Genomic DNA, 15,297 nt, shown 5'->3' on the forward strand with positions numbered 1-15,297 from the left:
GTGTTTTCTGTGGGACATTTCCATCATGTGATCAAATCGTTGCTGGTATTTTGCAAAGGGAAATAGCAGAACAACTCTGATATTCAGCTTTGGAAAGTGCCTCTGTAGCAGTTATTCACTAGGGATTTTGTAATGCACAATGTGTGCCATGTTAAAAGCGATGTCAAAATAGCTCTGAACTGTTACTGGCTGCTGTATAAATATTAAGCTTTGTTTTTCTGTTTTTTTAAAAAAAACAAACTCTTAACTCATTAAAAAGAACTCTCTGTGGAAGCTATTACCATCGCTCCAGTTAATAAACTAAACTAGTCTGTCGGCATTTTCACAGGATACCATGACTCTAGGGAGACAGAGAATTAAACATTGTTTCACTTCGTTTTCACATAGCAGAGAACAAATCAGCCAACACGTAGTTCCCTGAATAGTCCTCTGCCTTTTAAAAAGTTCGAAGATCTATTCTGTTCAATCTAGAGCTTCTCCACTGTGTATGTTTGTCAGTGTATATTTGATGAAGTTTTTTTCTTTTTAAAACTATCATAAAAAACTCCTCCAAAACCCTTAAATGAAAGAAACTGACCCATGAGCAAACTGTTACGGTGACCATGTGGCAGGAACAAAATCAATTTCAAATGGCACCCTAAACACAGACACAGTACTGCAGATCAGTGTATAATGTCCCCGCTCAGTTCCCAGACTTCCAAGACCCGGCTGTGAACCATTGATCCTTGAAATGTGTGACAAAGCTCGGATGCGATAGCCGGCAGATCAGAGAGCCTAGGATGAAGTGGGATCAAACATTTCATTAACACCGATCAGGTTTCCCATAGCCTCAGCTTCTGGATTCAGCATTTCTGATGTCAGTAATTTACAGTAATAAAGAACGAGAACACAGCAGGTCTATTTGGGACAGTGGAGGTAAGGCTGGGTCTAAGCTGCATGCCTGTACCTGGGGCTCGGGTACAAAGAAGAGGTAAGTGTCCACCTTCATTTTAACTTCACTGCGGTATTGCTGGTTTCCGGCTTCAATGCAGGGGATTCATACTGGCTGGTGTGTCTGTCCCCGCTGCTCTCTTCTGGATGGAATCAGCACCCATCATAGACCCTGTATTGCTAAGAGTTGATGAGGATTCTCCTTGAGCGCAGGCAGCAGTGGCCGGGAGCGACTACCGCCGGGCGTTCCCAAGCCTGCAGCATGGTGATAACAGCAGTGAAATCCAAGCCAGATTTCTGACAGTGTTATAACCACAAGCTGATGATGCAAAAACTGCGTCTGGTTCTGGTTGAAGTGCAGCTTCCCTCAGGTGCGATGAAAATCCCCACAGAGGTCTGAGCGAGGAACCCGGGGTGATGAGCACTGGATGCTGGCGCTGCCTGACAGCAGGGACACAGACCTAGTGTGCAGTCTCTCTAATTGCTGGCTCTGAGGTCTGTGTGTGGCTCTGCCAGCCCTGGGTCCAGCTATCCCTGGTGCTGAGAAGCAAGGAAAGGGGATTAATCTCCCGTCATGACCCTATACTGTGTGCACAACATCCCAGGAAAATAGACCAGCACCCTGGACCACATGAAGGCCCGTGGACAGCAGAAGGTGTTTTGAGCTGGAACCATTTATCTTTTCAAAGCCTCATGCTGCCCTCTCTTCATTCCCATGGAGACAGTTTGGGGGGAGGGGTCTCAGAGATCCATTGTTTCTGTTGGCAAAACCCTACCCCCAATCTCCCCACAGCAAATTTAAATAGAAACGTTTTTCCCCCACAGGGAGCCGGTGGAACTCACTGCCACAAGGGTCATAGAGGCCAGGAGCTTAGCAGTTTTTGCAAAAGGACTGGGCCTTTTTTCTGTGTAACAAGAAGATCCAGAGTTGGAAGAGTAAGGAGCTAAGAAAACAACCAAGAGCTTTGGAAGGAGCTATCCACCCATCTGCTTCAGGGCCAGTGGAGGTCAGGAGGAAACTTCCCCACGGACAGCTTATTCCATTGCTACAGAGTTTCAGCCTCTGAGGACGCTGGTGCTGGCCACTGTCGGAGACAGGCTCCTGGGCTAGATGGGTCCTTGCTTGGATCCAGTGTGGCCATTGCTATGTTCCTAGGTCCTGGGCAGGGGAGGGAGGTGCCAGCTTCTTTTGGGGCCACCTGGCACCGTCTCTGTCTTTTTCTGGCAGGTTAGCTGGGCATTAGGCTTGAGTCTGCGTGGCGAGGACGGGGTCAGTTCGAAGGCAGAGTTACCCCCCCACACCCTACAGAATCTGTGTTCTGTGGTGGGAGGATGCAGTCCTCCTGGCTGGTGACCAGCTGTCCCCTAGGAGGCCCTGGTGCTCCCAGTCATGTTGCCATCACCACGGTACTGAAAAGGAGGGATTGGAAAACGCTTTGGCACGGGGGAAGGAAGAGTTGCATCCCAGCTGCTCCCTTGGGCCCAGGGGCTCCCGGACCTAGTGAGGGCAGGAGTGGCACTTTTGGGGGAACTAAAGCTGCCATCCTCCGGTGCATTCGTAAAAAGAGTGGAGTACTGGAGTTGCCCCGTGAGACATGGAAGGAAAGGAAAGGGGGGGGGAATGAATGAAAGAAGGAAGGAGAGGCGAAGAAAGAAAGAAAGAAAGAGACCAGGGGAAACAACCAGCTAAAAAGAAAGGCTGAAGTGATTCTCCTTGGAGCTCAGTGTGGGGTAGGCAGGATCAGACGTTGCTGATGCGGATGCTCCGGGGGCTGCCCCCCCGCTCTGATTTCTCTCGCAAGGTCTCCTCCAGCTTCAGCTTCTCAGGGTCCCCGAACCGCACCGTCTCGTGGACACAGCACAGGGGCGACACCTTGACCACCTGGTCAAACAGGCTGAAGTCGGCCACGTACTTGCCGCTGGCCGAGAGGGAGATGACCGGGCTGAACTCATAGCCCCACAGGATCTCCTCAGGCAGGTACGAGGTGCGCACCTGGCAGGTGGCACTGGTCGACTCCACCGTGCCACTGAGGATCACCACCAGCTCGAAGTCTCCTTCGCCAGTGCGCAGGGCTGTGTCCCGCAAGGGACTGGAGTCGTCCACCACATGGTAGAAGGTGAGGGGTAGGATGAGGAAGGGGCTGTCGGAAGACGTGTCCACCTGGAAGTCCACATTGACCTGGTTGAGCCGGACGCAGTCCCCTTCCTTGGTGAGGTAGGTGTTGAGCAGCTTGCCGGTCACCTGGCAGCCAATCAGCAGGCTCTTGCGCATGTTGGCCACCCGGATCATCAGGCAGGTCTTGCCGTTGTGTTGGGCTACCACCGCGTTCTGGCTGAACTTGATGGTCTCCGCTCTCTTCTTGGGACGGGCGATCTTGGCCAGGAAAGTGCCGGTGATGAAGATCTCCATGATGGTGGTGAGAACCAGCTGGCTGATGAGCAGCACAATGGCCAAGGGGCATTCCTCGCTAATGTAGCGGAAGCCATAGCCAATGGTGGTCTGGGACTCCAGGGAGAAGAGGAACGCTCCAGTCAGCGTGTGTACCTGCATGACACACGGGGTGTGGTTGGCCGGGGGGTCGAACTCCAGTAGGTCCCCATGCAACAAGGCCACCAGGTACCAGATCACCCCGAAGATGAACCAGGTGCCGGCAAAGGTGGCGGAGAAGAGCAACAGCTTGTAGCGCCACTGCATGTCAATGAAGGTGGTCCACAGGTCCTTGAGATAGAGGAACCGCTTGTCAGCGATGTGTTCCATCCGCACGTTGCTCCGGCCGTCCTTGGTCATCACGCGCCGCTTGCGCAGGCCGGAGCCGATGAGGGGGCGGCTGTCGGTCTGGGTGGTCTGGCTGTAATACACCTTAGTGGCAGAAGTCATCTGGAAGAGAGGGCAAAAGGGATGGGACATGGTTAGGAGCCACCTCAGGGTGGGCTGAGATCAGACTCAAACGAGGGCCGTTGGGACTGAGCGTGGACAGCAGCTGGATGAGACAGACAGACAGACAGCCTGTATGCGGATTGCTGGGTTGGATAATGTGTGACTAAGTAATTTATTATTAAAGCTAATGAATGTTTGCCACTTTAGCCAACTGTACGGAAGGGAGACAAGGGGCGGTTTCTATTCGCTGTTACCTCTAGGAATGTTAAATGTTTCATTCAGTGATCACCGTGGGATCTTTGTGATTGAGATCCTGCCCTCTATCTCCACCAGGGGCACTGTAGTGTGTTTATGAGCCCTTCTGATTCCTGGGCTCACTATCAGTCTTTCTCCCCCGCACACTCCAAATACTGGAGAAGCCTGCAAGAGAAAATTGCAAATTAACCACAAGGGGGCAGGATTCTATTAGTTTTAATAATAAATTACTTAGTGATACATTCTCTTTTAGATTCTACACCGCTTCTGGGCAGGGACAGTCTGTACAGCTCCTAGTGCAACGAGAATCCAATCCTTCTTCTTTTTCTTCTTCTTCTTCAACAACCCTACCAGTTCTTCGTAGGTTTGCTAGAACTGAAGTGACTTACCCTGATAAACTCAACGCGCAGACCTCTTTCGTTCCCACTGTGTAGTGTCATGAAACCAAATGTGCCAACTTTTCAAATGGGGAATGACACAGGGATTAAATACCCAGGCACGGATGTGATCTCCTCAAATTCATTGTCAGCTGTTAAATGCTGTAATTGGAAGCAGATGGGCCATGACTGTAATTCTACAAGGCCGGTGGGCGAAACAGAAAGTCAGCGTCTCTTTCAGTAGTGTCGGATCTAATCTGCCGGTCAGACCGACAAACCGAACAATCCAGATACCTACCTGACAGAGAGAGGGAATCCTGCCCCATTGAAGTCAATGGTAAAACTCCTGCTGACTTCACTAGGGCCAGCATGTCACCCAAAGGGTCCGTCTACACTGCAAAGAAAAACCTGCCACAGAGTCTCAGAGCCTGGGTCAATTGACTCAGACTTGTCGGGCTAAAAACAGCAGCGCAGATGTTGGGGCTGGGGCTGGAGCCTGGGCTCTGAAACCTGGCTGGGGGCAGGGTCCCAGAACCAAGGCTCCAGCCCCGTCTACTTATAGCCCCTCAAACCCAAGTCATTTGACCCTGCTCCGAGACGTGATGCTGTGTGGCTTTTATTGCAGTGTAGACGAACCCGCAGACACTGTCTGTCTCTTACCATATGAATCTATCTAGCTATCGAACGATTGTCATTTATACCTCTCTCTTTTTCTCTCTCTTCATACACTCATCTCTTTCGATCTCTATCTATCCCCATACACCCCCTCTATCTATCTATCTATCATTGAAGCCTTCCCCTGTTTTGCCAACAGGACCCCCTCAAGGTGTGTGTGTTGAGGTTAAGGGTGTGGAGCTGCAAAGTATCCTCGGGTGGAATTAATTTTTCCACAGTCTGGTGCAGGAGGGGGCTGGGCATATGTGCAGTGGACTTTCCCCATCCTCCTCCCTCCCCCCACCCACCACACACAGCCTACTCCTGCCTGACACATGGCTTTCTGGTCCAGGAAAGGATGTAGGGGTTGCGGCTGGGGAGGGATGGAAGTGGCTGATCATCCCTTTCAAGATGGGAAGGAAGCCAGATATGAATCTCCTTCTCTACCAGTACCTGCCTGTGCAACCTGAGCTAATGGGCATCTCCATTAGCCATTAGCAGTAAAGGGCCTATGATGCACATCCAGGCAGTTCTGTACAGTACATGTGAATCCCTGAGAGCACTGGGCTGCAGGTGGAGATGACGACGGAAGAGGCAACACCAGAAGAGGGCACACGGGGTGGCAGAGCTAATCAGCAGGAGGCGCGGCTGTGGTGAGTGGACCCCATGACAGACCCCAGGACCAGCCTTCCTCTACCATTTAGTTCCTAGTCTTCCCCCCTACACGTTTTATTTGTCGCTCCTATCAGTTCTGCTCCAGTGTACTAGCAACAAGGGAGGCAGGAGGTCACCAGATGCTTTGATGGTGAGTTACCTTGGCCTCTTTCTGAGCAGGGGCTTAGAGTGCCACCTGTTTAGCTTGTCAAAAAGAAGACCGAAAGGTGACTTGATTACTGTGTATCTAGGGGAGGGGATAGCTCCGTGGTTTGAGCATTGGCCTTCTAAACCCAGGGCTGTGAGTTCAATCCTTGAGGGGGCTATTTAGGGAACTGGGGTAAAAATCTGTCTGGGAATTGGGCCTACCTTGACCTCCTAAGGTCCCTTCCAACCCTGATATTCTATGATTCACAGGGAGAAAAATCTCAGGTACTAAAAGGCTCTTTCATCTCGCAGAGCACGATACAAGCCAATAAGCTGACACCAGACAAATTCAAATTAGAAATAAGGTACATGGTTTTTAGCAGTGATGGGTAACGAAGCTCTGGAACAAGAGCAGTGATGGGTTCTCCATCTCTTGGTCTTCAGGTCAAGCCTGGCTGCCTTTCTGGAAGATGTGCCTGAGCCAAACACAAGTTCCTGGGCTTAGCTCAGGGGTAACAGGTGAAACGTAAGGACTGTGGGACATAGGCAATCACAGGGGACAATCTAATGGTACCTTAAACGCTGTGAATTCACAAAGGGCTAGGGAAAAAATCAGGTCATTCTTGTGTCCCGGTCCCTTCAATAATAATAATAGATACTCCAAACCTCCTTTCCCCATTTTCCCCAGAAAGTGTCACTCTAACCCCACCACTGCCCAGAGCCCAGGGGACATGATATTGTACATGGTATTGTTCTTATTGGTTAACTAGGCAGTGTAGAAAGATCAATAACCACCACGGATAAGTAGATTTTCGGCCTGATAGTGATTGACCCACACGTCAGTGGCCCAGCCGTAGCTGCGAAAGCTCTCACCGGACACGGATTTCCTACCCCACTATCAGCTGGGCACTTTAGCTGATATGTTGGCGTTGTTATTATTATAGCTGGAGCCCAGGGCTCTGTGGTGCTGGGTGTTGTACAGGCACAGAGAATGCCCCAAAGCATTTCAGACAAGGCGTGGGAGAGGAGGTGACTTGTCCTAGATCTCCTGATTCCCAGTCTAGCCCGCTATTCAGCAAATCTCACGAGTAGCTGCCCTAAGACTTTACCCTGAGCCCCCTTTAACTTAGACTGGCTTAAGGAAGGCTTTGCCCTGGTCCTGTATCTCAAGTCTCCACGAGGTTGTTCGCCAGCCGATGAGCTCTCCCTTTGCAGCGAATTCCCAGGGATAACATAGAGCAGTACCTGCAGTACACAGTGCTGAACAGGAGGGGGAGCTCAGGGAGTTAGGATGAGAAGGAGGGTGATGGTGCAGCTTTTACAGTAAGGGGAAGAGAAAAGGACCATGTGACCCTTCTGACCCCTGCTCACTTTACTCACAGCACAACACCTGTAGTGGGATAACGCTGGCTGCAGACCAGGCCAGCAGGGGAGAGTGACTCTGATCCTACCTCCGTCTAGTATGTAGCCGGCCCTCATTACCCAGCGTGGCAGTGCTGTGATCCCCATTGTCCCCAGAGCCTCCAGTGGGAGTTTAGCACCTAAATATCCTTGTGGGTCAAGCCCGGAGTGACTTGCCCCAGGTCATCCAGGAGTTCTGCGGCAGAGCAGGGAACTGAGCCCAGGCCACCAGCCAGCTCTCTAACCGCTGGCCCATCCTGCCTCTTAGGGTGGGGCTGTCCCACTTCTCAGCTGTCTCTCCCACCCTGGTTATGCAGCCCACACCGCACAGCCGTCAGCGGGGAACCGACGCAGTAGCACCCCCAGTGCGTTATGCAGTTAGACGAGCCCCTCCCAGCCAGCGGACACCTCTCAGGGTTTGAGTCCCACCAGGGCGACTAGTTTCTAACTCGTATATGTACACACCACAGTCAGCAGATGGACAGGAACCCCGACTCCTCGAGCTGCATAAGCACCGGCCCCGACCCTGATGGAGGAACCAGCTGTGGGTGGCTGCCTGTTAGAGGTGACCCCAGTCCAATTCCCAGGTTGTCAAACAAGGCCGTCTACCCTTAGGGAGGCCCCCTAACGGGTGATATGACTGAACACGCTACGGAGCTGCTCCTAAGCTCTTTGAAGTCAATTTGAGTCTTTCCACTGACTTCAGCATGCCGTGGATCGGGCCCTGAGCCAGAAGGACTTGCACGGCGATTAAACACCCCCCATGAGTATCAGGAGGGGGCATTTGGCAGCCGTTTCAGTTAGGCTTAGTGTGACCAGATAGCAAGTGTGCACCCAGAGTTACCTGGACTCACAGGGCCTCTTCGCCACTTACGCGCTAGCAGTTTAAGTGGTCACCAAGGTACGCTGTGAGCATTCTCAAGCAAAAGGCTGCAGCTTTATAACCATTCCCCCATACTGGTGAGTCCAGCGCAGCACCCAGGCCCTGCCTTTTTCCACGCTCAATTCGGCACGCTCTGAACTCCCCCCACCCCCGTGGAAGTTTGTCAGGGAGGTTTCTTTGCAGGAAAAGCAGCTGGTTGGCGGGGAAGAGCTGACAGATTCCCAGCCGGGGCTCGATGCCATTTTGCTGGCACGGAAATTTGCAGTGAAAAGAAAATGTTTTGCTTTTTTCTCTCGCCCCCCCACCCCCGCTAATCCACATCAATGTTCATTTCCTGCTGGTGGGGAGAGTTGCTTGGCAAAACTCTAACCCGCCTGTGTCCGGTTCCGTGGACTGGGCAGAGGTTCTGCCAGCCACGGAAATCCACGTGACCGCTTGTAATTGACATGATTGCTGTGAGCCATGTGAACAGCACGACCTGGGTGGTCAGTGGAAGCAACCCATAAAACAGGATGGATGTGATGTGATATAGAGGCAATTCCATCCCTATTATCAGTCCGTAGAACTCAGGGGGTTACACCAGGGCTTTAATTTGGCCCATTGAACCTTTCATCCCTAAACTGCCAGTTCAAACCCAAGTTTCTGGATCACGATAAGCCACTCAAACTGATTTAACAGCGTCCACACAAGGGGCTTAAACTAAATCAGCTTTGAAACTACAGCTTGGTTGGCAGAAGATTTTTTTCCCCTATGAAAATTCCAGGTTTTCATTGAAAAGCAAAAAAGAAACAAAACAAAACAAAACCACCCTGCAATTTTTTTCAGATTTCAGCCCTGGAAAACTGATTAAAAAAAAAAAATTCTATGAAAACTGGAATATTTTGGTACAAACACATAGTAACACTCCAAGACGTTTACAGTCTAAGACAAGGCAAAACAGGTGGGCACAACAAGGAAGTGGCTGGAGAGAGGTTGCAGGGGGCAGGGAGGAGAGTGGAGAACCAAAGATAAGGGAGGATGTACTAGCACACATTAGCTGCGTGCAGTTCTTAGCCAATCAGGGGCGGTGATCACAAAATTTCCCATTGGCTTTTCAGCCTGTGAACTACTTTGAACTATTCTGCGTTATGGCTCTTTAATTATTGTTCCAACCAATGTATCGGTACTGAAGATCCAGCAGCCTGCAGTTCCCAGAATCTCTCCTAGGGGCATCCTGAAAGATAGTGGGCCTTACTCTCCATCACTGTCATCATTTACATGAGTGCAGATCGCTGCCATTCTGATTTATCCTCACATTGCACTGGTGTAAACACCGCCCTGAGGTGCACAGGTGCCAGGTGATGGAGAATCAGGCTCCACTCCATGGCTCTGGTCTAGGGCCTGGTTTTACTGAGATTGCTGTTGTTTTGGCAGGGACCACCAGGTGGCGCTCTTGCACAGTCATAGGAGTGGCGTTAGTTGGGGGTGATGCTGAATTCTGGGGGAGCTGTTGCAAGCAGTAGGTCAGTTTGGTGGAATCTCTCTAACTACAGTCAGGCCTAGGGGCAGAGCTACACCCTGGGAACCGGGCGTGGGTGCCTGGGCTGAGACGCCTGAGAAGAGGGTTGCCTGCCTGCTATCTGGGACGCCGCTGTCCTAGGACCGGTGCATATCGTGTAAATAAATGAGTTACATTAAAAAGTCCTCAGTCTCTGTAGCCCTGATCAGGCCTCCTATGGGACACTGACTTGCCAGCAGAGGGGTGACAATATCTGCCCCAACAACAGCAGCCGCCACTCACCCACTCTCCACCAGTGAACCTTGACCATGTGCTGGAGAGACCAGCCCCAGGGTGAAGGGGGAGCTCAGTCCCTCTGACCTGGTCAGCTCTTGCTGTCCCTGCTGAGGGAGCAAACCTGGCTGCCGCTTGGGAAGATGATTTTTGTGGGGGAGACATTTGCCTGCTAGGAACCAGACTGAGACCCGACAAACTCGTTTCACCCCCGGGGACCACCCAACAGCTATAAAGGCCCCCCTGATCTTAAACCACCCCTGCCACGGAGTTGCTGGTGGCCCCCTGGACCTTATCTCTCTCCTGTTCTTCCTGGGTGCCCCAGCCTCCTCCCAGTGCTTCCCCACAGCCTCTCTGCTGGGGGCCACACACTTCTCCTCTGCAACTCCTGCCACCTGCAACCGGCCACAACAGCTTCCCTCTCCTTCACATGCCCACTGCCCAGGCCTGGTCATTCCTTTCCCCGCTGGGAGAAGGGCGTGGCTAGGATCTGCATGCAGCACGGTGCGAAATCCAGCCGTAGTAGCAGCCTGTAAAACCTATTGATCTATCCCCAGACACCGCCCCCATTTATCTACCTGTCCCTCTAACTATCCCCATACACACCTCTCTCTCCATGTCTCCTGTCATGTCTGAACCCCTTTCGGAAGGGGGGTGGGTGTGTCTGATGGGCCACATCAGTCACTTGCTAGTTACCCTCCTCCCCAGGGAGCCTTGGGTGCCGTTCTGTTTGCACATGCTCTGGGACCCTCCGATACCAGGATCCATAAAGCACCGGCCTGCGAGATTCCCTAACTAGGTCAGGCCTCCCCTCACCAGGGCGGGCAGCCGAGGCTCCTTCACCCCAAGAGCGCTCCTCTCCCTCCCTCTCCCTCTAGTCTTTCATTACCGTCACTTTTCCTCACTGCTCCAGAGGAGGAGCCGGGCCATGAGAGTGCGGGCGCACGAATCCCCCGCAGGTGCACAGGCCTGTCACCCAGAATGCCTCGCACACTAAAATCCTGTCTCACCGCCCGGCTGAGGAGTAACTGGGGAAGACAGCTTCAGTCACTGGAACGGAAGAGTACACCGGGCACAAAGGCATCTTCAGAATTTACTGGAGAGGAGTTCACAGCTGATCTTGCAGCTAAAGCACCGGCCCGGGAGGCAGGATGCTTGGGTGCTGTTCCTGGCTCTGCTACTGTAACCACTCTGCGCCTCGCTTTCCCCACTAGCACCATGGGAGACCAGTTTCCCAGGGCTGCTGTGCGGTGTCTATAAAGTGCTCTGGGATCCTCAGCTGAAAAGGGTTGGGGGTAGTGATTGAAGGCATAGGGCACACGTAATTAGAGAGAGGAAATATCTGGCTGTGAAATGCAAAACTACAGGCCCACGCCCCTCGCCTGGTGCCATCACCAGCTACTTACCAGGCTGCCGGACACATGTTCACATGTCTCAGCTATTGACCTCAAAGCACTTTGCCAAAAAGGGCAGCATCAGCACCCCAGTTTTACAGAAGGGGAAACTGAGGCACGGAGAAGCGATGTGACTCACTTAAGTCCACACAAAAAACCCATTCCTATCCCAGAGTAGAACAGAACCCAGGCCTCCTGGCTTCAACTCCCCTGCTTTAACCCAGGAGCTCTGCCCCCCTGTTGCCTCCTGTACCTCACAGCTAGTGTCTAGTGGTTAAAGTAGGGGGCTAGGAGTCAGGACTCCTGGGTTCTATTCCCTGCTTGGGGAGGGCAGTGGGGACTAATGGTTAAAGTGTCTGGGGGGGCTATGAGTCAGAACTCTAGGGGTCTTGTCCCAGGTTGGGGAGGGCAGTGGTTAAAGTAGGGGGCTATGAGCCAGGACTCCTGGGTTTTATTCCAACCCTGAGTTTTTCAAAGCTTGTGAGCCAGTTCCCCCTCCCCTCCAAAATCACGAGATTGGCTTAAAAATCATCATTTTTTTAAACTAATAAATGCTGAGCACTATCTATTTACCTTCTGGTTTCTGAGCCTCCCGTCACATTTTCAAGCTTTTGTTCACAGCCACGAGGGCTAGACACGTACGCTTCCTTTAGTGCAGACTGAGATTCTCCTGCACTTTCTTGGTTCTAGAATTTGGGGCTTCAAAACCCGCCACTATATATCATGAGACTCACCAAGGCCAGCTCCCCTCTAGTAGATACATCCCTAGAGCTGGGAACAGAACCCAGAAGGCCTGATTCCCAGCTCCGCCCCTCCTCACTCTATCTCTAGACAGAGGAACTCTGGGGCCAAACAACAGGGGGCTGGGGGTGCCCAGTGCCTTTCCTCCTCACCTCTGCTGTAGGGCTGGTTCCTGCCCCAGGGCTCCTGCCTGGTCTTGCCCCACTTCCAGCAGCCCGTGTCCCCTCTGCTCTGCCTGCAGGATGCCCTCAGTGCCAGCCTCAAGACCAGCTACGAGTCCAGGGAGCTGTGGTGATTGCCCACCTGGGGAACCAGCAGGGAGGAGGTGGTGGGAAGCCGTGGTGACAAGGTGGATACAAGGGAGGGTCAGTTGTGTGTCTCACATGACAAATTTCTGGGGACACCCCTGCTGCACAGACCTTGAGAGCGCTTCCCTCCAGAGATGCCAACCCCACAATCCCATGAGACCCCAGTGCCACTGGGCCTTTTACTGCCATCTACCTTGTGATGTCCTGTCCCTGTAAATGTTTGAATACTTCCCCCCACCCCAGTGAAAAGCCTCAGTTTCATGTTGGTTTTGGTTTTGCTGCCTGAACAATAAAGCTACCACCAGAGCAAACAGCGGGGTCTCTCTACCAGCTCCCCCTGGGTCTGTGTCTAAGCCCTTCTCGGCTGGGTCCAAATATAACATTTGGCGACTAAAGATTTCTAGCCCATGAGCGCCCAGTGCTGCCTCTGCCTGAACAAGAAGAGGAAAACGATTGCTAATAATACAATGAAAAGAGGGGGAAACTTCACCTAGAGGCACAAGGTGGCCAACTGCTGCTTTTGCTGCCGGGATAGTGAGAACCAGCCAGCTAGCGAGGGGGAACTGGCAATTAACAACAGAACAAGCTGCTACCTGGAGCTCCTGCAAACATAACAGTGAGGGGTAAGTAAGCAGCCCTACAGCTAGCGGAAGGAGCCCAAGCACAGCCGAAGGAAGAATTCTGCAGCCTGCTGTGATGGCACAGAGCCAGAAGAGGCAGGTCTAGGGCAGAATGTGCAGGGCCAAAAAAGACCGTTTCTCTGGAGCAAGGGATGTCCAGGAGCTGTGAAGTCCAACAGCAGAGGAGAGAAAATGGCAACTTTTCTGGAGAGGGTTGGTGAAGTTGACAATTGCAGCTCACGAGTAGCGTACCTTGAACGTTTTGAGTAATTTGTAACTTGCGACCCCATTCCAGACAGACGAGTCTCAACCTTGCCAACAGTGATGGGTCTGATGGCACATGGACTGCTGCATGACCTATTGTCTCCAGCTGTGCCCAGAACTGTCACATAGACTGCAATTACTGCAGCAATGCAGGAATATTTATCTCCTACCCTATCAATGATAGCAGAATGATATTGGTTCCATGAGTGACATCGGGGAAGTGGAGAGTCACTAGCACCGTTCGTTGAAGCTCTAGGGAAGTTGTCAGAGTATTGTCAGTTCAGACAACCATTAAGTGATGTCCTGCATGACCAATTTGTCTCTGGACTATGCAGTGACCAGACCCAGAAGAAGTTATTGACTGTATCAGCACTTACTTTCAAGAAGGCTGTTGAAGTAGCAGTTGCCCTGAAGATTGTAGAGAAGGGTTCTCTGGACTTTAGTGTGAACCAAGAAGTTCACTTCCTGCATTGGCGAGAAAGAGGCTCATGGCAATGTAAAGAATTTCTGTGTGGCCATTGTGCACAAACGATGCATGCTGAGAAGGATTGCTGGACATGCCAAATTATTTGCAGAAAGTGCCAGAAGAAAGGACACATTGCCGTGACCTGTCACACAGTTCGTGGACCAGCAACAGAGAGTAAGCGTCCAGTGAAGACGACACCTCTGAAGACTGAACCTAAGAAAGGAGGAAAGTCAGGACTTCATAATGTGGGAAAAGACAAGAGCTCTAGTGACATTGACCAAGTCTAGCACTACACATGTTATCGGAAGCTGGAGTCAGAGATGGCCTCTGGATCATGCCCTTGATTGAAGGAGTTCCTACAAGAATGGAGCTTGATACTGGAGCTGCTGTTTCACTAATTCTTGCATCTACCTATCACCAGACTTTGTCACAAGTTCCTCTGGAAGAAACCTCCAAAATTTTGAAGACTTAAATTGGAGAAAAGTTGTTCCCACAAGGAATACTCCAGGTGGAAGTTCAACTAGATGGACAACCAGTTGTTTTACCCTTGTATGTGATTGAAGGAAAGTATCCATTATTATTTGGCAGACCTTGGCTTGAGAAGCTCAAGATGGATTGGATGAAGATCAAGGCAATCATGAAAGCAGCTTGAAATCGTCAAGAAATACTGGACAGACACTCCACAATGTTTTTAAAAGAGCTTGGACAGATGAGAAACATGTTAAGTAAGACAACCAGCCAAAATATTGCAAGCCCAGAGTTGTGCCTTATGTTCTGAAGCCTCTGGTAGACGCTGATTTGGATTGTTTAGTGAACATTGGAGTCCTGTCACCAGTTTCACACAGTAAGTGGACTACACCCACCATACCAGTGATAAAGAATAGCTCAGTCCGAATTTGCAGAGATTCAAAGTGACACTGAATCCAGTTTTACATGCAACTATGTCCACAACCTCATATTGAAGATTTGTTTGCTACTATTAGTGGTGAACAGTGTTTCAGTAAATTGAATTTGCTCTGCGCATGCCAAAAATGGAGATTGAGCCAGCATCTTGCAAATATCTCACAATCAATGCACAAAAAGGTACATTTCATTACAACATGATGCCTTTTCGTATCACATCGGTACCTGCCCTATGCCATGGATGAGATTCTGAAGGGACTGAATAGAGTTCAGTGCTATTTGGATAACATCCTTGTTACAGGAAAGGAGTAAGAGGCTCATCTTTAAAATTTGTACGCTGTTTTGCAGTGTTTGGAAGTATGTGAAGACAAATATGAGTTTTTCAAACCTTCAGCTGAGTCCCTTGGACATGTAATTGATGCTACGGGCTTAAGGAAATTGCCGGAGAAAAAGAAGACAGTTTTTGAAGTGCCACCACCAGAGAACATGTCACAGTCACCTTCATTGCTTAACTAATACAATAAATTTCTGCTCAATCTGGTGACGGTATTGGCGCCTTTACATGAACTGTTACAAGCAAAGACAAAATAGAAATGGACTAAAGAATGTAAGTATGTCTTTAAGGAAGCAAAGAAACTGTTGACATCAGCC

The 15,297-nt window shown here is 50.9% G+C and overlaps 1 protein-coding gene across 1 annotated transcript in view; it reads right to left on the reverse strand.

The window, feature by feature from the left end:
• Nucleotides 1-347: 347 nt before the first annotated feature.
• KCNJ10 (potassium inwardly rectifying channel subfamily J member 10) overlaps nucleotides 348-15,297 on the reverse strand; it is a 51,181-nt gene continuing 36,231 nt past the window's right edge. The window contains exon 2 of the mRNA XM_054011268.1: nucleotides 348-3,808. Coding sequence (XP_053867243.1) covers nucleotides 2,672-3,808 — 1,137 coding nt within the window. The 3' untranslated portion in view covers nucleotides 348-2,671. The remainder of the gene's footprint in view (nucleotides 3,809-15,297) is intronic.

Source organism: Malaclemys terrapin, chromosome 21 (assembly GCF_027887155.1).
Source record: "Malaclemys terrapin pileata isolate rMalTer1 chromosome 21, rMalTer1.hap1, whole genome shotgun sequence".
NCBI lineage: Eukaryota > Metazoa > Chordata > Testudines > Emydidae > Malaclemys > Malaclemys terrapin.